The 23,071-nt window shown below is 43.4% G+C and overlaps 1 protein-coding gene across 4 annotated transcripts in view; it reads left to right on the forward strand.

Moving 5' to 3' along the window:
• The window catches only part of Kat2b (lysine acetyltransferase 2B), a 111,026-nt gene that overhangs the window by 57,714 nt on the left and 30,241 nt on the right, over positions 1 to 23,071 (forward strand). For 3 of the 4 annotated variants that reach the window (XR_015628505.1, XR_015628504.1, NM_001024252.2), the window contains 5 exon segments: positions 1,685 to 1,830; positions 5,739 to 5,831; positions 7,910 to 8,091; positions 15,201 to 15,392; positions 22,284 to 22,390. Coding sequence is in view for 2 of the 4 variants with exons in the window: in NM_001024252.2 (NP_001019423.2) it covers positions 1,685 to 1,830; positions 5,739 to 5,831; positions 7,910 to 8,091; positions 15,201 to 15,392; positions 22,284 to 22,390 (720 nt within the window). In the remaining 2 variants the exon portion in view is untranslated. 4 annotated transcript variants of the gene reach the window in all.

Below are 23,071 nucleotides of genomic sequence, written 5' to 3' on the forward strand. Positions count from 1 at the left end.
GCTAAGGATTGAATTCAGGTACTCATGCATGCTAGGCTGGTGTTTTGTGAAACCACACCAGTCCTAGAAGGCACGCATTTTAAGACGTGGTTCTTGGGGCTGGAGAAATTGCTCAGCCATTCAGAGGACTGTCTGCTCTATTAGAGGACTCTGGTCCAATTCTCAGCTCGTAAATGTTTACTAGTGCCAGGGTATCTGACCCTCTCTTCTGGACTCCTTGGGTAACAGGCAGATGTATCGTGTATATACATATATCCAGGCAAACATACACACAAAAGAATAAATAAATAAATGAATGAATAAATAAATACTTTTAAAAGTCAAAGAAATGATTCTTTATGTATTGTATGTTTGAAAACTGCCAAGAGAGTGGATTTTAAACATTTTCTCACTACTAAAACTGAACAGTGCTCTCTCTCTCTCTCTCTCTCTCTCTCTCACACACACACACACACACACACACACCAGGCAGAAGCAGAAGCAGGTAGATCTCTCTGAATTTAGAGCCAACATGGTCTACATAGTGAATTCTAGGCTAGCCAGGGGTACTTAGTCGGACAGTGTCTCAAACACCCCCCCCCCCACACCAGAAGATAAAATTTCAGCATGGAAATCTTTAGTGATTGATCTGACACAGGGGAGTTCAGCGTGGTGACACATGATGTGTGGTTACAGGTATGCTAACCTGGGCAACGTAGAGCTAGTTCATTCTTAGCAGCAGCTAACGTCAGACACAAGAGCACCAGTGAGGCTCTTCTTACTATAACTAGTTTTTACTTAGCATGCAGATGATGGAATTCATGATGGCATTTTCATATGTATGTACCATTATACTTTGTCCTAATCCAGGACCCTTTTGAGTCAGAGTCTTTTCAGTAATCCAGGCTCTTCTTAAACTCTCAGTTCTCCTGCCTCAGTATTCTGCATGCTGGGATAGCAGGCGTCCACTGTGCCCAGCTCAATTCCTTTTGAATTTGATAATGCAGAGATGTAGTATTGATGCTTGTGAATTCAAATGTGTCCCCTGGCTTTATTCAATTAAGATTACAAAGACTGCTTTGACCTCTGTAATTTTTGTTTACTGTGAAGCATATGTATACGTGTGCGAGCCTGCCTGTGTGTGTGCGCTACAGTGTGTCTGTGGAGGCAGAGGACAGCTGTTTGGAGTTGGTTCTCTCGTTCTATAATGTGAGACAAGGAGACCGAACTGAGGGTGTCAATCTTGGATATTTATACCGTCACCCACTGAGCCAGTGCACTGTCAGCCACCATGCTGGGCTACTTATCACTCTTGTGTGTGTGTGTGTGTGTGTGTGTGTGTGTGTGTGTGTGTGTGTGAACATGCTATGGCACATGTGAGGAGGTCAGAGGACAGTGTTTAGGAATCTGTTCTTTCCTTGCACTGTGGGTTCTGGGTATCGAACTTGTGTTATCAGGCTGTGTGACAAGCATGTTAATCTGTTGACCCATCTTGATGGCCCCACTCTTTTATGTTTTTGTATCCGGCACCTTGCTCTGTAGCTCATGCTTGCTTGGGCTCTGTATTCCACCTGTCTCAGCCTGCCAAGGGTTGGGATTTCGGGTTAGTGCCATCATGCTAGGCAATAACCTTCTGTTCTACTGTGGATGATATTTGTGACTGTCTCTTCACTTCTTGTACCTCTTCCCTCGGGCTCACCCTAAGCTGCTCATGTTTCCCACTTGGAGAATGTGTCAGAGGAAGAAATGAACAGACTCCTGGGAATTGTGTTGGATGTGGAGTACCTCTTTACCTGCGTCCACAAAGAAGAAGATGCAGATACCAAACAAGTTTATTTCTACCTGTTCAAGGTGAGATCCTAACATTTTAATTAATTGATTGATTGATTTATATTTAATTAGTTACCTGTGTGCGTGCACATGCACACATGTGTGCTCATATACATCATGGCTCACATGCGGAGATTAGAGAACAGCTTGTGGGAGTCACTTTCGTTTTTCCCACATTGGGTTCTCAGGGATTAACTCAGGTTGTCACCATCATGTTGAGTTCTTATTACTGTTTAGGTGACTTACTTTATTTTTAATTATGTGAATATGTGTATGTCTGTGTAGGAATATGTGCACATGGATATGGGTGCCTACAAAGGCCAGAGAGGCTGTCGGATCCCTTGGAGCTGGAGTTAGAGGGGGTTGCGAACCGTTGGATGTCCAACCTAGATGTTGGGAACTGAATTCAAGTTCTCTAGAAGTATAGCAAGTTGCTCTTAACCACTGAGCCATCTCTCCAGCCCCCTTGTCTTATGTAGACCATGCTGGCCATACTGTGTCGCTGAGGCTTGCTTTAAAATGACTTTCCTGCCTCTACCTTCTAGGTCTTAGAATCTAGGTGCTAGCATTTCAGTTGTGGGCCACTGTAGCTAGCGGGAGGTGAGATTTTTGCATTTCCAAAGCCTTTTCTTTCCCTGTCATCCCAGTGCCATTCTGTGGGTAGAAGGCACTTAGCTCTGTTCCTGCAGCTCTGCTTCTTCAGGAGTCTCTAAAATGCCTTCATATGCATCTGCAAAATTGGCCATCTTGAGTCACACGTGCTCATAGATTTCTTTCTATCTACCAAGCAGGTGTTTAGCACAGCCCGTATCAGAGATGCCACAGAGGTATCTTGAGGGACAGAGCTGTAACAAGACAAAGTTCTTCCATTATGGAGTCACATGTCAGCCAAGGATATGTTAAGCGAATAATTAGGAATGGTTTGACAATGTTAAAGTGTGTGGTGGGCAAAGAGCCATTCCTGACAGGGGGTTTTCCAGGCGGAGAGGCTGCGGCATGCAGGCATAGCAGTGAAGCCATCAAGGTTCAGCCTATGGAAGAACCCAAGTGTCTGGGGAAATCCGACTGTCCCCGGGCTGCCTTTTCTTCCTTCACACAGCTGTTCAACGTGATAACAGGGGACACTTTGTCAAAACCTCAAAGGAGCCGTCAGAAGGACAAGTAAAACAAGAGACCTGAGGGCTGGAGAGATAGCTCAGTGGTTAAGAGCCTCTTGTACTCTTTCTGAGGCCCTGAGTTCAGTTCCCAGCATCCATGTTCACAATTGCCTGGGACTCCAGCATGCAGGATTTACCTTCTAGCCTTTGTATGCACACGTGCAGATATATACATGCAGCCAAAGCATTTATACACATAAAAAGTATCTTGTAAGGTGGTTGGGGATTTAGCTCAGTGGTAGAGTGCTTAAGGCCCTGGGTTTGGTACTCAGCTTAGGAAAAAAAAAAAGACAAAGAAAAATAAGGGGGAAAAATGTTATAAGGAAATACACACACACACACACACACACACACACACACACACACACACACACACACACACACACACAAACCCAACCTGTTTTTGAGTTCTTTGCCAACCCTCTATTGCACAATCCTTGTCAAGATGTTAGGAAACACATCAAAACAGAAGGCACGGCCAGAAACATGTGCTAGTGTCTATATTTTCTTTTCCCTTTTTTTTTTTTTCCAAGACAGGGTTTCTCTGTATAACAGCCCTGACTATTCAGGAACTTACTCTGTAGACCAGGCTGGCCTCAAACTCACAGAGAACTGCTTGCCCTGCCTCCCAGGTTCTGGGAGCAAAGGCGTATGCCACCATCAGCAATACCCAGCTTCACTTTTGTTTTTTAGATTAGTCTTTGCAATGGTGTCTCTCAGTGTTTTCCAGAACTGACTGAACTCCTTCTTCAGTCGTTCTCCTGCTGCCCTGTGCCTGGCCGTTTATACAGATCTTTATGAAACCAACTAACCGCCCCTCCCTGGGCACTGTCGTTTGTTCGTTTGTTTCTTCCATTTTCTAAGAACGGAGAAGGAGAATGCATTTTTTAAAGTTTTAGGTTACTATTGGACTATTCCAGGCGGGATGGGGTGGGTGGGGGAATGAGTCACGTGACATCGGAAGGATAGGCCCCTCGGGCGGCGACTCGGACCTGGCTGTGGGGCCGGAGTCAGTCTGTTGCTGTCCGTGCTTTGCTGGAGACAGATCTTCCTTGAGGGAAAACAAGGACTGCAGAGCTACAGCAGGTGTTTGTCTTGGAGCAAGTGCCCCAGCAGCTTTTGCTGCTTTGCAGGTCAAGGTGCTGTCAGGCTTTCCGTCCCGTTGGCCATGTGGCTTGCAGCCAGTAGAACAAGCAAGCAAGCATTGGCCCAGGTCGGAGCGCTGTGGCCTTTGCTCTCCCTCATCTCCAGACAGCAGGACAGATATATTAGCTTCTCAAATCAGAATGCAAGATGACCCGTGCTCTCTTCTCTTTCAACCATTCCTTTTTTCTTTTTTTCCTTAGACCAGGTCTTTCTGTGTAGTTCAGGCCCATCATTTTGTTGTTGTTTGAAACAGAATCTTTTTGTGTAGCTTTGGCTAGCCTGAAACTCACTACATAGCAAGGGCTAGCTTTGAGTTTGTAGCAGTCCTCACTGACTCAGCCTCCTGAGTGCAGGGATGGTAGCATGAGCCGTTATGCCCAGTTTCTAGCTCTATCCCTTTATATTTGAAAAAAATAGGTTCATTGTCTCCTGGTTCATTGGATTTAACTAAAAACTGAACATTCGGTGAATCGAGTTCCCAAGGGGCTGAGCTAGGAAAGAAGATCTTATTTAACTCTAAAAATAAACACAGGAATTGGGATTGCTTGTTTTTAAAATCCATGATAAATCCTGTTTAGTTTTGTTTTAAGATGGACTCTGATCCTTCTGCCTCCACCTCAGAGGTCTGGGATTCTAGGCAGAGCTGCAAGCCAACTCATGATCAGTCTAGCATCGCAAGCACACACGGCGTTTATCTTTACACAGCACATTGAAAGGATCAGTAACTTGTCCATACCCATAACTTTTATGGGACCCTCTAGAAGGTATTGTGCTTTGTGGTGAAACATTCTCTTTTCTGGACCCTTTTCTTTGGAGCCTTCGATCCTTGGGCTGGAATTAGAAGCAGTGTATTTGGTTTGTGGGCACTGAGAACATGCACCCAGCATCTGTAGATGGAGAAGAAATAGGAAAGGACAGAGGTAGAGAATGCTCCTTCCAAGCTCCTGAGCCAGTGCTCTTGTCCTTGGCCTTATGTATGCGGAGTGGATTCTGCCTTTTCTAGTAGTTAATACTCGGAGAGCTTTACCTACCTGTGGTAGCATCAGTGAGTCTCACTGGGCCTCTGGATCTCTAGCAAGCAAAAATGGGAGAGAAGGGGAAGTTGAGTATGGGGTGGGGGGCAGGGCAGGGTAGTCCAGGCTGCTCAGAATTGAGAGGTTGTCTAGTTCTGTTCAAAGGCGTGAAGGCAAGTTTGTGGTATCTAGGAGTTTGAGTGTTTGACTTAAGTATTAATTCTTTTATATATATACACATATATGTGACTAAGTAGAATATAGTTGATGGCTTCTCTTCAAGCTTAGGCATATGTAGGGTGGGGCCTGGGAGGGAAGAAATAGATGTACTATGGGATATATTTGTGTGTGTGTGTGTGTGTGTGTGTGTGTGTGTGTGTGTACGTGGGCACACATGTACATTTTAAGTGCTGGATATGATGGTACATACTTGTAGTCCTAGTACTTGGGAACCTGAGGCTAAGAACTTGGGGCCATGAGTTTGAGGTCAGCCTGGACTACATATGGAGACCCTGTCTCACAAAAATCCAAAACCTGAACCACATAACTATAAACACACTATAAAAAAAGCCTTTCAAACTAAAGTTTGTTTTAAAAAATGATTTTTTTGCAGCTCTTGAGAAAGTCAATTTTACAAAGAGGAAAGCCTATGGTTGAAGGCTCCTTGGAGAAGAAGCCACCATTTGAAAAGCCCAGTATTGAACAGGTAAGCATATTTTGAGGAACTCCTTTTCCATGAATTTAAGGCTGAGGGCCCTGCCAGCTTTTTTGTTTGCTGGGCTCCAACCTGGAACCAGTAGTCAACATACACCATTAAGCTACAATCTAGCTTGAGGAACTTTTATGCTTCTTTCCATAGTTCTGTATAGTTCTTGCATCCATCCCCACCCAGCTCCAAGACGTTCATACAAAGACTATAGAGATCACCTAGGACACTCTGTGTCCCATGTGCATGCCCAGGTTCATGAATAATCTGGCATTGTCTTCTAGGAGTGTTGTGCACTTAGACTCCAATCTGTATGTTGGGAGAAATGAGTAGAATGTGTAGTTAGTAAGAACTCATAAAACATGTCTTTTCATGCTTTTGATATCTGAAAATGAAGGCTTTGTTCTTTTATTTGGCACTGTCTGAAAAAGCCTATTGAGGACAGGGAATTCATTAAAGACGTGGAAAAAATTGTAACTTGGGACTGAGTGGGGGTGCAAGTTAATTCTTAATTCTAGCTTTGTTTCTGTTGCTGTGATAAAATACCTGATTTTAAAAAAAAAGTTTCTGAGAAAGGTGTTTATTTAGTTTATAATCAAGATTACGGTCGTTCTTAGCAGGGAAGTTATAGTGGTAGGAACTCTAGGAAGCTTATCATATCACATTCAGTCAAGAGCAGAAGGAAGTGAATGCATTCAGGCTTGCTGTATTCAGTTTTGTTTATCTATGCTTAAACAGATCAGAACCTCAGTCATAGAGAACATCATTATAAAACATGATTTTTCTGTAAGAATACATTCTTTTCTTTTTTCTTCCTTCTCCTCCTCCTCTTCATCTTTGGTTTTTTGAGACAGGGTTTCTCTGTATAGCCCTGGCTGTACTGGAACTTTCTTTGCAAATCAGGCTTGCCTCAAACTCAGAGATCCACCTGCCTCTGCCTCCCAAGTGCTGAGATTAAAGGCATGCGTCACCACCGCTTGGCTAAGAATATGTTTTCTGTTGATTCTAAACTAGACTTCTTGTTCTTTTATGTGATGAGATGGGTATGTTTTGTAGAAAATTTAGATCAATCTATAACTCTCTCGGAAAAGTAGACATTTCTAAGTGCCTTTTCTTTCTCTGATATTCTTGCTAAAACTACAAGAGCATTATTAAAAGTGTACATTTTAGTGTTGAGTTCAAGATAAGGTGGTGTTGGGCTGGAGAGATGGCTCAGCGGTTAAGAGCACCCGACTGCTCTTCCAGAGGTCATGAGTTCAATTCCCAGCAACCACATGGTGGCTCACAACCATCTGTAAAGAGATCTGATGCCCTCTTCTGGTGTATCTGAAGACAGCTATAGTGTACTTATATATAATAAATAAATAAATCTTTAAAAAAAAAAAAAAAAAAAGATAAGGTGGTGTTTAGCGAAAGATAAGATAGCAAACCTTTAAAAATTTCACAGCCAGAAACATTTATCCAAGAGCCTCATTCTGCACATTTACTTGTTTAAGGGGTTTTTGACTCCTCCCATGTTTGTATGTGAATTTCCTCTTTGATGCTCCAGTTTGACCTGGGAACAGATGATAATTCTGAGTTTTTCTTTTCGTCTTGTACTGTGACCGGAGGGGAGATTTCCCACAGGCAGTATTGATCCTGTTGAAGCAAAGGGAAGGTGTTTTCTTTTTCTTTTTTTTTAAAGATTTATTTATTTATTGTATATAAGTACACCGTAGCTGTCTTCAGACACACCAGAAGAGGGCATCAGATCCCATTACTGATGGTCGTGAGCCACCATGTGGCTGCTGGGAATTGAACTCAGGACCTCTGGAAGAGCAGCCAGTGCTCTTAACCACGGAGCCATCTCTCCAGCCCACACTCTGACTTTAAACAGAGCTCCGGGGAGCAGCTATAACAAGTTCCACTGTGGGCCTGTGCTATGTTTAGTTTTGAGCCTAAAAATTCTTCCAAGCTTCCAAGCCATCTCTCCAGCCCTTCTTTTTCTTTTTTGCTAATTACCACTGAGGTAACTGGTTGTGTTCAGAGTTCGTGTGGTGACGCAGGTTCACGAACATGCTGCTTTTCCATCTTTTCAGGGTGTGAACAACTTTGTCCAGTACAAGTTTAGTCACTTGCCATCAAAGGAGAGGCAGACAACAATCGAGCTGGCCAAGATGTTTCTGAACCGCATCAACTACTGGCATCTGGAGGCTCCATCTCAGCGGAGACTACGGTCTCCCAATGATGACATCTCTGGATACAAGGAAAACTATACAAGGTAACTGAGTTCCAGTACTGCAGTCTGGCTCCAGAGACAGCCTTCCAGGCGTGAACTTGCTCTCTGCCTCTGCAAGCGGGCATTGCTCAGTTATAATGGTGAGTCCGTTCACGCAGACCACGTGCCGTGCATATGGAGGTTGTAGGAATTGGCTCTGTCCTTCTACCGTGTGATACAGAGGGATGTAGCCCATGCTTCAGGTTGGGTGGCAAGTACCACTACCCACTGAACCCTCTTATTAGCTCTGATAGTATTTCAGATATATAAAATTAAATGAGGTTAATTTAACTTGTAGTTTCTATTTCTTCAATGTGGCTACTATGTAATTTAAAATATCTACATGAGCCAGGGGCACATACCTTTAATCCCAACAGTTGAGAGGCAGAAGCAAGCAGATCTCTGACAGGACCACATTACATTAGCAAGTTCCATATTATACAGCTGGACCAAAGCTATATAATAATAAGGCCCTGTCTCAAAGGAAAAAAAAAAAGAACATAGTTTATATTTTTTCATTTAACTTTTTGGTTTTAATTTTAATGGTTACAATGTCACATAATAAACTGACATAAAGGATAAATTAGAAAACAATTTGGTATGTTCAGTATACAAAATATAAAGACTTACATTAATCTTCATTTAAGTAGAAGAACTATCCATTTTATCTCTTTTCATGATACCGATACTAGGTGTGGACTTCTTTGAGCCAGGGTGCGTGTAGCCCAGGTAGCCTTGAATTCACTGTATAGCCCAGATGAATTCTGAGATTACATGTATGGACCACCAATCCTGTGTTTGTGGCTCTTACTGGGGAAAATGATTGTTTCATCAAGAAAAAAATGGACAAAAAAGAAAAGTGAATAATTAAAAGAAGAGGTGTTGGGCTGGAGAGATGGTTCAGCGGTTAAGAGCACTGACTGCTCTTTTAGAGGTTCTGAGTTTGATTCCCAGCAACCACATGGTGGCTCACAACCATCTGTAATGGGGATCCGATGCCCTCTTCTGGTGTGTCTGAAGATAGCAACAGTGTACTCACATACATGAAATACATACATCTTTAAAAATAAAATAAAATAAAAGAAGAGGTGTGTGCATGTGCGTGTGCATGTGCGTGTGCGCGTGTGCGTGTGCGCGGGCGCGCGTGTGTGTGCGTGCGTGTGTGTGTGTGTGTGTGTGTGTGTGTGTACATCTGTGATCCCAAGACTCTGGAAGCAGAGACAGGAGGAGTGTGAGTTTCAGGCCACAGTCTTTAAGAGGGAGTTTGGGATAGAGTGGAAGGAGAAGAAAGAGAATTAATGTAAGAGAAGCATGAGACATTGCCATAGTTTAGAAAACAAAATGAAGCTCGGTGTAGTGATGTATGCCTTTAATCACAGCACTTGGGGGGAGGCAAAGGCAGGCAGATCTCTGACTTTGGGGGACAGCCTGAATGAGTTTCAGGACAGCCAGAACTATACAGAGAAATTCTGTCTTTAAAAAACCAAACCAACCAATCAACAAACAAAATTAACCAACCGAACAAAAGCAAACCAAATTAATTAGTATAGGGTGACAATTGGGAACTATCAAGAAATGGGTGGCACTAATAGGAACTTAGAGTAGCAAAAACAGGAATTGGGCTTTCAGTGGGCTCAGGGCTTGTCTCTGGTCCCACTTTTCCCTGTCTTCTGTGAGCTGTACACCAGCTGTACACCAGTGTTCTCTTCCCTGACTCTCAGCTTCTCTTTGTCCAGCCTGTCTTCTCTGCCCGCTACCCCTCCAACGTGCGCATGCTCTTTAAGTTCCAGCAATTGTCCTCCCAGGATCGCGGAGCTCCTTCTCAACAAGTCTGAGCAAATGCTGAATTCGTTTACTATCTTGGCTCTAAAACTGTAATTTCTTCGTCTGTGGCGTTGTATTCTGTGGGACGTTTGCATTGCTGTCTGGCATAAACCAGTTTCAGGGAAGATTTTGGGTTTTGTTTTCACCCCCTCCCCCACCGGTGCTGTCTGGAATATGTGTAGCTGTATTATAGACAAGACTAATGGACAGTTGGACTAGAGTGTTGGTATTTGAGGGGGACTTTGAAGTCGGGATAGTATATGATAGAGACAGGGGAGGAAGGTTTGGTGCTCAGCGTACTCAACAGACAGACCGCCAAAGGTGGAGCCAAGCATGTGAAGAGAAACCCGCCCAGAGAGACGGTGCATAGGTGCCTGTATGCACTGGGACCTGTTCACTTCTGGACCAGGAGCCTCTGTTAATAATAGGGGGAAATGAAGGTAGATGCACTCAGCTCTGCTTCCTCCTCATGCCCTTCGATGAAGGGAGAAGAACACAGCAAAGTTGGGAGCTATTTGAAAACAAAAACAGAACATATGCACGGACCACCATTACCATGAAAATGAGGCAAACGGAATTATCTGTGGGGAATACTGGACTCAGGGATGAATGAAGGTCTGAAGCTTTATTCATTAATGAAAACAGTAAAAAGCAACCTGAGGTGGCACATATCTATAATCTTAGTCCCAGGGATGTGATCCCGGGAGCGTCAGGAGTTCAAGACCAGACTGAGCTACAGGAGGCGCCACCTCAAAATACAAAATAAGCAAAGCAGGTTCAGCAGAAGAGCTTGCTACTATTATGAGGAAAAGAAAAGGTGTTTTAGGTTTTAAATTACTATGTAGCCAGTTGTGGTGGCCCACTCTTTTAATCCCAATGCTGGCAGAGGTAGGTGAATCTTGAAGTCTGAGGCCAACCTGTTCTACATAGCTAGTTCCAGGCCATCCAGGGCTACTCAAAGAGACCCTGTCTCAAAACAGGCCAGCAAACCAACAAACCTATACTGCGCTTTACACCTAAGCGAGCACCGCTCAGATACAGATGTGCAGCCCAGACGGCAGCCATGTGTGTAATTAGTTACCTACACTGAAAACCAGAAATTAGCAAGCTGTTTATTGCATATGCTTTTAATCCAGTGCTTGGGAGACTGAAGCAGGAGGAAAATTTAAACAATTTTTACTCATTATCAAAAGTATTGCCATTTATCTATATCAGTGTGGAAACTTCCCAGTAACTGTGATTAAAAGTGCCTTGGGATTATGAAGTGCACCATCGAGTCTGCTTTCCAGAATGTGGAGGAGTGTCCTGGACCTACATGCCAGGCAAGCACTGTACCAACTATGATTTCATAAGAAGTTACTGTGCTGTCTCCTGTCATCTTCAGATACTCTTCCCGTTTTGCTACGTGAACACGGCTGAGACACAACCAGATTGGCTTCAAAAGAGATGAATTTTTGAACTACAGATACTAAATAATGCTTCGTTTTTTTGTTAACAGGGTTACTATTTCAATAAATAAGTAAAACTCAAAATTATTACAAAATATTACTTGAACATGAATTTTCTTTTAAAGAACAACATTTAATTGGGGCTAGGTTCAGAGGTTCAGTCCATTATCAAGGTGGGAGCATGGCAGCTTCTAGGCAGGCATGCTCCCACGCAGAGCTTAGAGTTCAACATCTTCATCTGAAGGCTGCTAGTGGAAGACTGACTTCTAGGCAACAGGATGAGGGTCTTAAGTCCACTCCCACAGTGACACACCTACTCCAACAAGGCCACACCTCCTTTTTTTAAATTGGATTTTTTTAAAATTTGCATTTCAAATGTTATTCCCTTTCCCGGTTTCCTGGACATAAGTCCCCTATCCCATCCCTCTCCCCTTCTTCTATAAGGGTGTTCCCCTCCCCACCCACTCCCCCTTCCCACTCCCCTGGTATTCCCCTACACTGGGGGTCCAACCTTGGCAGGACCAAGGGCTTCTCCTTCCATTGGTGCCCAACAAGGCCATCTTCTGCTACATATGCAGCTGGAGCCATGGGTCAGTCTATGGGTAGAGGTTTAGTCCCTGGGAGCTTTGGTTGGTTGGCATTGTTGTTCTTATGGGGTTATGAAGCCCCTTCAGCTCCTTCAATCCATTCTCTAATTCCTCTAATAGGGGTCCCGTTCTCAGTTTAATGGTTTATTGCTAGCATTCGCCTCTGTATTTGACATGCTCTGGCTGTGTCTCTCAGGAGACATCTATATCTGGTTCCTGTCAGCATGCCCTTCTTAGCTTCATCAGTCTTATCTAGTCTTGTGGCTGTATGTATGTGTGTGTGTGTATGTGTATATATATATCCTATATACATATATCCTATCCCAGGATAGCCAGGGAGATATGTGTGTGTGTGTGTGTGTGTGTGTGTGTGTGTGTGTGTATGCCTATGTGTGTGTATGTATGTGTATGCATATGTATGCATATGCATATATACATTTACATATACATATATGTCTATCTTATCTATCTGTCTGTCTATCTATCTATCTATTGAGAAGAGTGAGCTGAGAGCAGGAAGCAGAAGTAGCACAGTGTTTCAAGAATGTAAATCTGGGGGCTGGGGATTTAGCTCAGTGGTAGAGCGCTTACCTAGGAAGCGCAAGGCCCTGGGTTCGGTCCCCAGCTCCGAAAAAAAAGAACAAAAAAAAAAAAAAAAAAAAGAATGTAAATCTGGGGAGATGGCTCAGTGGCTAACAGCACACACTGCTCTTGCAGGGGACTGGTGCTTGTTTCCCAGCACTCATTTTAGGTGGCTCATAACAACCTGTAACTTCAGTTTCAAGGGATCCAACACTGTGCTCCTCCTCAGGCACTAGGCACCTATGGTGCCTATACATAAATACAGACTAAACAGTCCTAACACACATAAAATAAAATTTAAAAAGAAGAAAAGATTGTGGATCGAGGCAGATGCAACAACACTAACACACTTATTCTCAAGGAGTGACTCATGCTTCTATCCCCAGTGTTCAGGGGTCTGGGCTAACAGGATTGCTGTGAGTTCAAAACCAGGCTACACTCACTACACAGTAAGACTGTGTCAGAATATGGGGGTGGGGTGGGAAGCAAACAACAAGCCTTTTCCTTCTTTCTTTACCTCCTTCCCTGTGTAGCTCAAATTGGTATTGAACCTGACATTCTCATGCCTTAGCCTACCATATAAGGGGAATTATAGGTGTCTGTGATCATGAAGGTCTTCCTGCAGAGAGACGCACTACAGCTCCATTGCCACCATACATAGGGCAGTATGGGGTTAGATACAGAATGAGGCCACAGCGGTGTGCAGCGGCATACCCCTTATTCCTGTCCTTGCTTTACCTTACCTGTTAGTGTCCTTACAGGATGGAGGAAGGCTTTGAGTTTTTTTGGACAGCAGCACTGGCCTGGAAGAGCATGGTTTGCACAATGACACATTCCCATGGGGTTTCCTATGCTTAATGCTGCACTTTGAGGATCCCATGATCTCTGCTTGTTGCTATTTCTGGGAGTTGCAGAATCCACATCTGTCGACTGAAATCCAAGGCCGGTTTCTGAATCTTTTCATTCACTAGCATTAGTGTTGAAGAAAGTTTTCTGAATCAGATGGCCCCTGTTGTCAGCTCTCTGCAGACCTGTGGTCAGATCAAGCAAGCTGGGATTCTCTTCTGTCCCATAGTGCTGAAAGCAGTTTTGACTTTGAGCCTGCAGAGTGTGCCTAGGCGACAGAGGGTCAAAGTTTATTACTTCTTGCACCTGACTGGGTTTGAACAGACGTAAAGCTCTTTATCTTCTTCCTATAGCTTTAGCGGTAAGAGGGTGTTGTCTTGACAGTTCATTCATTCATTCATCCATTCATTCACTTATTCATATATCATAAAAAAGAAAAGTGTGTGTGTGTGTGTGTCTGTTGCACACATATGTATGAAGATGCTTGTGTATATTTGAGAGGAACACAGTATTAATATGTAGCTAGCCCAGGCTTGCTCCAAACTTCAATGATCCTTCTTCCTCAGCCACCTGAATATTGCAAAGGGGTATGCCATCATGACTAGCTGTATAAGTATTTTACTTATTTTTATTACGTGTGTGTGTGTGTGTGTGTGTGTGTGTGTGTGTGTGTGTGTATGTGTGTGTGTGTGTGTGTTTGTAGGCCAATGGACAACTTGAGGGAATTGGTTCTTTCCTTCTACTGCCTAGGCCCCAGGGATGAACGTTGGCTGTTATGTTTAGCAGCAAGTGACTTCCCCTTGAGTGATGCCACATGAGGAAATGCCTCTGTTGCCTTTCCTTTTTGTTTCTCACTTATATAGCTTATTTATTTATTTCTTTTCAGTTCTGGGGATCAAGCCCAGGATCTTGCTCATGCTAAGCAAGCTTTCTGCCCCCGAGCTTCGTCTCAAATCCCACTTTATATACATACTTTAATTTTTTTAAGTACTTCATACTATTAAAATATCTACACCTATCAAATAATTTAAAGAAAGAAATCATTTCCCAACTCTATGATTAGACAAGGTCCTTTAGGCCAGTTAGATGTGATATGTACATTTTCCAGATGCTTACCAACTCTCTTTAAAGATAGGATGTTTCAGAAGAATAGGTTTTCTAATTAGGCTATCTATTTGAATCTGACTTTACACGAACAGTAACAGGATTACACTTTACAACACATCTGATTATATCACATTTTGACTTCCTAAGATTCAGCAAACCAGCCAGGTAGCCATATTTCCTTGGTGTTCAATGAGGTAGGTACCCATTTTATTCACTGGACCTCCGAAACTTCTGTGCTGGCGTGCAGGAGTGTTGAACTCTCTCTTCAGTACTCATTGCTTTAGCATCCATGGTGCTGGGGTTCTTAGCCATCACTCCTGGCCTGTGATTTTGACATAAACAAAAATCGTACTCTGTACCTTACACATGCTATCTCATTCCATGGAGTCCAGTGAAGCAGCTGTGACTTGTCTCTGTGATACAGGCAAGAAGGTGGGCACTCAACAGTGTAATATGTCCGTGTAGGTAGTCAAGAGGCAAAGCAGTATTGGATTCCAGGCTCTCTGCACAACAGAATAGGAAGAGGCCAGCATGTGGGCCAGCTGCTCCTTTCCTGCACTCACTTCTTGCTAGTACTCTTGTTGGCTGCTACTGCGGGTTGTCATCGAAGGCCTAGTTCCTTCGCCTGATCTTCATTGTCTAGAAGGTCTTTGCGACTGGATGTTTTGGATAGCTGGGACGTGATGGCCTACTGATGGAACTTGTCTCCTTCTTACAGGTGGTTGTGCTACTGCAACGTGCCGCAGTTCTGTGACAGCTTACCTCGGTATGAAACTACGAAGGTGTTCGGGAGAACACTGCTTCGCTCCGTCTTCACCATCATGAGACGACAGCTCTTAGAACAAGCCAGACAGGAAAAGGACAAACTGCCTCTTGAGAAACGCACGCTAATCCTCACGCATTTCCCAAAGTAAGGAGGTGTGCTTTGGGGACTTCGCTTTATCCCAGGGCCAGAGGTTGTAGATAATATGCCAAAGCCTACTTAAGTACCAAAATCATGAATATCAGAGTATTGAAATGCTTTCATGGACCACTTGTGGTTTAAATAAGACACAGAGACTTCTAATAATTTGGCCTTTTGCTGGGACAGTGTCTAATTTCTCTGCCATCCCGTCTCTCCCCATGTTTCTCACTTCCTGCTAACAGTTCCTTCGATCCCTTCTGTTCCCTGCCCCTGCCTTCTCTTTGAGTGCCCTGCATCCCTTCCGCTACTCTGCATCAACCTGAAGTCCCAGGTCAAGCCATCAGATCTTTATTGTACAAAAAGCCGTACTCCAATCAGACCCAATCAGCCTCAAGACAGTACCCATTCATCATGGTTGCCTTCAGGCAATGAGAGCTGCCCGACCTTCATCTTTTGGGCTGGTGAGGTAGGACAAACATAGAAAACCCAGTGATGTGCCATAGAAATGACAGTACCAAAATCCTGCCTGACTTAGTTCTCTGCTGGTACAGAATTAACAACTGAAAACATAGGAACCAGTCTGGAGGAATGGCTCTGCAGTTAAGAGTAAGAGTAGGCAGTTAAGACCTCTGATCTTCCAGAGGTCTTGAGTTCAATTCCGAGCAACCACATGGTGGCTTACAACTAACTGTAGTGGAATCCGATGCCCTCTTCTGGTGTGTCTGAAGACAGCTACATTAAATAAATTTTTAAAAAAGAAGGAAAATGCAGGCACATACTTGATACAGTGTAAGGAAGGCCACCCTGACATCAAAGAAAGCCTCCTGAGAGGAGGAAGGACCTTAAGTTCCCAGGATTTCTCTGCATTTCCGATAGCAAACCAGTCTTTTGGTTTGTTTGTCTTTATTTGTGCTTTTTGAGACCCTGGTTGTCTTTGAACTCACTATGTAGAACAGGCTGGCCTCAGACTCATAGGGATCTCCCTGCTTCTGCCTCCTGAGTGCTGGGGTTAGAGGTGTACCCTTCTCCTTCTGGCCAGTCCTTTTTAAGGTAATCAGATCTGCTCTTTGGCAATCCATGTATGTAATGGATTCTGATGGCCCTCACCTCTGTGCGCTTTAAGGGCACATCCCTTCCACACTAATCTCTTTTCCATATTCTTGTTGTGTCCCTCTGTACCCTACCAGGGATGTCAGTGTGGCCATGGAATTGAAACTCTCGACTGCGTTCTATGGCTTAACCAGTGAGTACACAACCAAAGACAATGTCTCTTCACCCGAAGAGTCTCATCCTACCAGTAGCTTATCAATAAGGGAAAGCCCAACCCGACCTGTGGAGGCCCAGCCATGATTTTGCTCTGTGTATTTCAGGTACTAGGATGAGGGAAGAGTATGTAGGTGCAGTGTCTGTCCATTCGTGGGGTGCAGAAGAACCGTATCCAGTCTTCCCTGAGCCCTGGCGAGGTGCCTGTCTCTTCACTCCGGCTCTTACTGGCAGCCTGCCAGAACTGGGGTGGAGGCTCCCTTCAGTTCAGCTTTGTACCCCTGAACTGTTAAGTGTAGAATACATGCATTCTGTGACTCTCGGGTCTTGCTTTGCTGCATACAAGAATTATGTTAGCGCAACAGGAAGTTGGAGGGCTATATCCTGGACTTCGGGACCACGATGCTTTCACTTTCCCCTTCCAGTAGGGCCAAATCTACATCCTCACATGCTAGGCACGCATCCTGCCACTGAGGTACATCACTAGGCTGCAACTGTGTATGAGCTTAAGCTAAGAGGATGGCTGCTGGGTGTTAGCATTTTGTCTAAGCTCCACCCCACCGTTACCTGGCAACAGCCAGGTGTGCCTGACCCACTCTAAGAGGGGCTGTTTACCCCCTCCTCTCTCTCTTGCTCTCTAGCTCTTGCTCTTGCCTTCTTGCTCCTGCTCTGTTCCCTATTTCCTTTCTCCCTCTCTCTCTCCACGTGCTTTCTACTTCTCTACTTTGTCCCTCTCTACCTTTTTCTGCCTCTACTACCCTCTTGACTCCCCTCCCCATAACCTGAATGAACTCTATTCTATACTATACTGTAGGGCTGCCTTAGCATGGTCCCACTGAGGCACCTCCTTCCCCCCATACCTGACTACACCTCGTAGAACAAACCCCTCCCCTCCTTCATCTTTTTATAAACACATCACTGGGCAAGCGAAGGTACAGCCCATGGCTTGTTGAACAAAGATAGCAGCACATGAATGAGATGATTAGGATTGGGGGGTGGCGAGAATTTTTTTTTTAAAGATTTATTTATTATATATAGAGGGTTCCATATGCAGGGCAGAAGAGGGCACCAGATCCCATTACAGATGGTTGTGAGCCACCATGTGGTTGCTGGGAATTGAACTCATGACCTCTGGAAGAGCAGAGACAGTGCTCTTAACCTCTGAGCCAAGAATTTTTTTCTTAAAATAATGCCTAGGTTGGTGTATAGTAGAGAAGAGTAAAGGTTTAAAAACTGGGAGTGTCATGGCTTTTCTTCCCTGTCCCACTGAAACGTGTTGATTTGGAACATAGTGGGAGGGGCATGTAGGTACTGTTTGAGTATCAGTAAGTACTGTTTGAGTATCAGTAAGTACTGTATGAGTATCAGTAAGTACTGTTTGAGTATCAGTAAGTATTGTTTGAGTATCAGTAAGTACTGTTTGAGTATCAGTAAGTACTGTATGAGTATCAGTAAGTACTGTTTTGAGTATCAGTAAGTACTGTTTGAGTATCAGTAAGTACTGTATGAGTATCAGTAAGTACTGTATGAGTATCAGTAAGTACTGTATGAGTATCAGTAAGTACTATTTTGAGTATCAGTAAGTACTGTATGAGTATCAGTAAGTACTATTTTGAGTATCAGTAAGTACTGTATGAGTATCAGTAAGTACTGTATGAGTATCAGTAAGTACTGTATGAGTATCAGTAAGTACTGTTTTGAGTATCAGTAAGTACTGTTTGAGTATCAGTAAGTACTGTATGAGTATCAGTAAGTACTGTTTGAGTATCAGTAAGTACTGTATGAGTATCAGTAAGTACTGTTTGAGTATCAGTAAGTACTGTATGAGTATCAGTAAGTACTGTATGAATATCAGAAGGCCAGAGGTGCTGGGTGCCTGGAGCTGGAGGCATAGCTGGAGCTATAAAGGCAGTTGTGAGTATTGATGTGGGTGATGGGAATTGAACTTGGTGCCACTCTGCACGAGCAATATATGCCCGTAAGTATTGAGCCATCTCTGCAGCCACAGAAAAACTGAATTTCTATTATTAAATTACCCAATTTGCATCTCATGAAAGAAGTTAAGAGCTCTTGTTTTCACTCTGTAGTCTAGACTACCTTTGAGTTCACAGTTTTTCTTTATCTCAGCTTTTCTAGTGCTGGGATTACAAATGTGGATCACCAAGTCTGACTCTAAACATAGTTTTAATTTTTAAAAAGAGGTTAGGTCCAGAGTTGCAGGGTAGGGATCAACTAAATTAAAATATATATCAAAACCTTATATGGAAACCTGTTACTTTGTAAGCCAATTCAAAAAATAAAAGTAAAGTGGCAAACACACACGCGAGCGCGCGCGCACGCACACACACACACACACACACACACACACACACACACACACACACACACACACACGCATGCGAGCATGCCAATAGTGATTGTTTTCTTATTGAGATTACTGAACTCTCCTTGACTGTTTAATCTAAATCCAGAGGCTGATTTAGAGAATCCTGTGGATGTTATTGAGAGGCTTGAGTCGAACATCCAGCATTCGCAGTATAAAGTGTTTCTAAGGAAACCTGCACATGAATGAGGCGGAGGCCTGGGTACCAGGGAGCGAGACTCCCGCCACGCAGTGGATAGGTTCCAGATGGATGTGCAGGTTGCGTGCCTGCCTAGACAGAAGGGGTGTGACTCTGATGATGCCACATCCCAGAGGCCACCTTTTAGTCATTTAAAGCTCCTTTCCTTCCTATTAAGGCCATTTCACACCTAATGTTTCTAATTTGCCACTAAGGAGCATTTTGCCTTTAGACTATAGTAATCGGTTTCTGTCAAGTGATAAAGAGTGACCCTGAGCCCCACAGCAGCTGTAGAGCTAATGGATACATTTTAATCACTTCATATAGTGACAGCTTTTTTTTTTCCATAGCAAAATTGTTTTGCTCTTTGTAGATATTTGGTAATTATAGTGTGTAGCTCCCTCAGTTCCCAGCTCTGGCGTGCTTGTGCATTGAGCTGAGAAATCAAGGCTGCTTTCTTTCTTCTCTGTTACTAATGGCAGGTTAAGACTACCACCCACCTCTCCTTTGGAATCCTCTTTCATAGAATATGTCAACATTCGAGGCTGTTGGGGGTGTGTGCCTACCGTTTTGACGTGGAACCGTACATGTGAAAGTCTGAAGTGCTCTTCGAGGCTCTGGCTATCTGTATCAGACTGAGAGCTAGGATTTGTTTCTCTGAAACACCGTGAGGGCTCTCTGCTTCTCTCCTGAATTTCACACCATTCTTATTGTTCTATGCTGCTCTTTCTTTCCCTGATTTATTATTTATTTCTTTATTATTCCTTTATTTACTTGGTTTTTTTAAAAATTTATTCTTCTTTCATACATTACATCCTGACCACAGTTTTCCCTCCCTCCACTCTTCCCACTTTCCCTTTCCCCCATATTATTTATTTATTTATTTTTTTTCTTTTTTCTTTTTTTTGGAGCTGGGGACCGAACTCAGGGCCTTGCGCTTGCTAGGCAAGCGCTCTACCACTGAGCTAAATCCCCAACCCCTTATTTATTTCTTGAGACAGTCTCAACATGCAGCCGTGATATCTTGCTGGTCTGAAGCTTGCAATGAAGACTAGGCTGCCTTGAAACTCACAGAAATTCACCTGCCTCTGCCTCCTGAGAGCTTGTGATCAAAGGCTTGTACCCAGATATTATTATTATTTTTTGTGGTACTGATATTAGGATTGAATTTAGGGCATTTTTTGATCTTGTTGTTGTTGTTTTCTAGACAGGGTCTCTCTATATAACAGCCCTGGCTGTCCTGGAACTCACTTGTTAGACCAGGCTGGTTTCAAACTCACAGAAATCTGCCTCCCAAGTGCTGGGATTAAAGGCTTGTGTATGGTTTTTTCTTTTTCTTTCTTCTTTCTTTCTTTCTTTCTTTCTTTCTTTCTTTCTTTCTTTCTTTCTTTCTTTCTTTCTTTCTTTCTTTCTTTCTTTCTTTCTTTCTTTCTTTCTTTCAAGAATCCCTTGCTGAATTTTCCAGGCTGGTCTTGAAATGGTGATCTTTCTGCCTCAGCCTCCTAATTAACTGGGATTCCAGTAGGTCTGGTTGCTTGTACTGGTTTTAACTTGTGCCTTTCCCCTACTCTATGAATTGTTACAAGATTCCTTCCTCGTTTTTGTTTTTCCCTTTTTCTACCCTCATTGGTTAATTTCTCACCCACCTTCTTTTCTCTCTTTCCCTCCTTTTCTATATTTGTATTTCTTCTTTCTGAATTGAAGTGGGGAAAAAGTGATCTGTGGTGACATTGGGGTGTTTATTGCTGTTGGGACGCAGTTGATTTAGTGTGTTGTGAAGTGAGCACAGTAACTCACCACTGGTCTCAATTCAGACCCTGCCGTTCAGTAGTCATGGGAACATGGAATGCTTATTCAATTTCTCTGCACTTTATGTGTTTCCATGGTGCAGTGGATTCTGTTCCACGGTGGCTTTATGAGGCTCAACTAAGGGCATCAATCCCTTACTACACTGTCAAGTAGTAAGAGTTGTGTAATAAGGAGATTCGTAATCACAGAGGTGGTGAGGTGATTCAGAGTGAAGTTTCAGAAGCTCCAGGAGCAGGGCAGGCATGGGGCAGGTGCCTTATCAGTACGTAACGACATTGGTGGTGATGACGACAGTGACCTCTACATAGGCAGCTGGAATCTGCTGTGCGCCTCACCAAGGATACATGATCTGATTAATACTCTGTAGCCAGTGTCCTACCAAGCTATGCTGGGGTAAAAGGAGATGTTTGTAGAAACACAATCTGTATTTGAATACAAAGGGTGTCCATCTGAATCCATCAATTGCATCATAATGCTAATGTATTTTGTAGTTGAAGTAGGAACCCTGTTGCTTGTTGATGGTTGCTATAGGTGACTGATGCTCTGATAATTAATTAAATTAATGGTTTATTTTTTATTTATTTAAAAAGTTTTTGTTTTATCTGCGTGGGTGTTTTGTCTAAGTGTGTATCTGTGTACCCTGTGCATGCTTGGTGTCCGTAGAAGTCTGGGCTTGTGAACCACCATGTGGAATTGAATCTAGTTCCTGTGGAAATTCTGCCAATGTTATTGACTACTCAACCACTTTTTCCTGACCCTATTTTTAATTAAAAATATTGTTAAGTCTTTGACAATTTCATGTATTTTTTTTTATCATTTTCATCTTTAACTCCTCCCAGATCCAGCCCCAGATCTACCCTTTGTGTCCTCTTTTATTTTTACATGAGCCATCAAGTCCAAATTGTACTGCCCCTAAGCTTCTCATTGTGGGGATATCCACCAGAGCATGGTTGACCTACCAGGATCCAGACTCTTAAAAATGGCTCTTCTCTGCCCAGAGGTTGAAGTGGGGGTTTTGAGCCTCCCCCACTCCAACCTGGATTGTTGACCTGCTTGATCTTGCACAGGTCTTGTACAGGCATCCACAGATGCTGTGAGTTACTGAGGGCAATAGTTCTTCACGTCCAGAGGACACTGTATTGCAGTCCTTGCTGACATCTGACTCTTATAGGCTTTTTGTTCCCGCTTCCAAGATGGTCTCTGAGCCTTGAGGAATATTTATAATTTTTAAAAGCTCAGTCTTGTTATTTTTTTCCGTGCCTAGGTTTCTGTCCATGTTGGAAGAAGAAGTGTATAGTCAAAACTCGCCTATCTGGGATCAGGATTTTCTCTCAGCTTCTTCCAGAACCAGCCCACTAGGAATCCAAACAGGTACATTCCTTTTATAGAAATCCGAAAGCAACCAGGAAGCTCAAGCCAGGGTGTTAGTTGTAGTTTCGCATTTATTTGCGTTTCTCGGAAGGAAGTAGATGACTAGAGCCTGTAAGGCTGGTGTTAATGAAGAGCAAGTAAGCACGAACTCAAATTCTGCAGCTGTCTGTGTTGATGAGCAGTGCAAGCCACATTAAACATAGTCCAATTAATGGAGGATCAAATTTCAGGCACCTCAGCTCTGTCTAGAGACATTGACCTTTTGAAGATGCTTCTGTTAGTATTTATTTTCTTTTTTGTTGCTATAATAAAATACTCTGATAAAAAGCAATCTAGGTGATCAAGGGTTTTGGGGGTGTGTGTTTTGCCTTGTATTTCTAGAGGGATAGTCTATCATGACTGGGAAATCATGACAGCTGGCAGAGGAAGGCATGGCGGCAGGTACAGGAAGCTGTCTATCCCATTTCATCCTTAGACAGGAAATTGAGAGAAAGAAAACAGGGCTTAGGGCACAGAACCTCAAAGCCATCCTCAGTGAGTGTCCTGCCTCCAGCAAGAACCACCCAAAACCCAACAACCACCCAAAACAGCACGAGCAGCAGGAACCGAGTGTTTAACTCTATGAGCCTATGGGGGACATTTTATATATTCAGACCACAGTAACCGTTGTGCAGGAATCAA

The sequence above is a fragment of the Rattus norvegicus genome, chromosome 9, assembly GCF_021556685.1.
Source record: "Rattus norvegicus strain SHRSP/BbbUtx chromosome 9, alternate assembly SHRSP_T2T, whole genome shotgun sequence".
Classification (NCBI taxonomy): domain Eukaryota; kingdom Metazoa; phylum Chordata; class Mammalia; order Rodentia; family Muridae; genus Rattus; species Rattus norvegicus.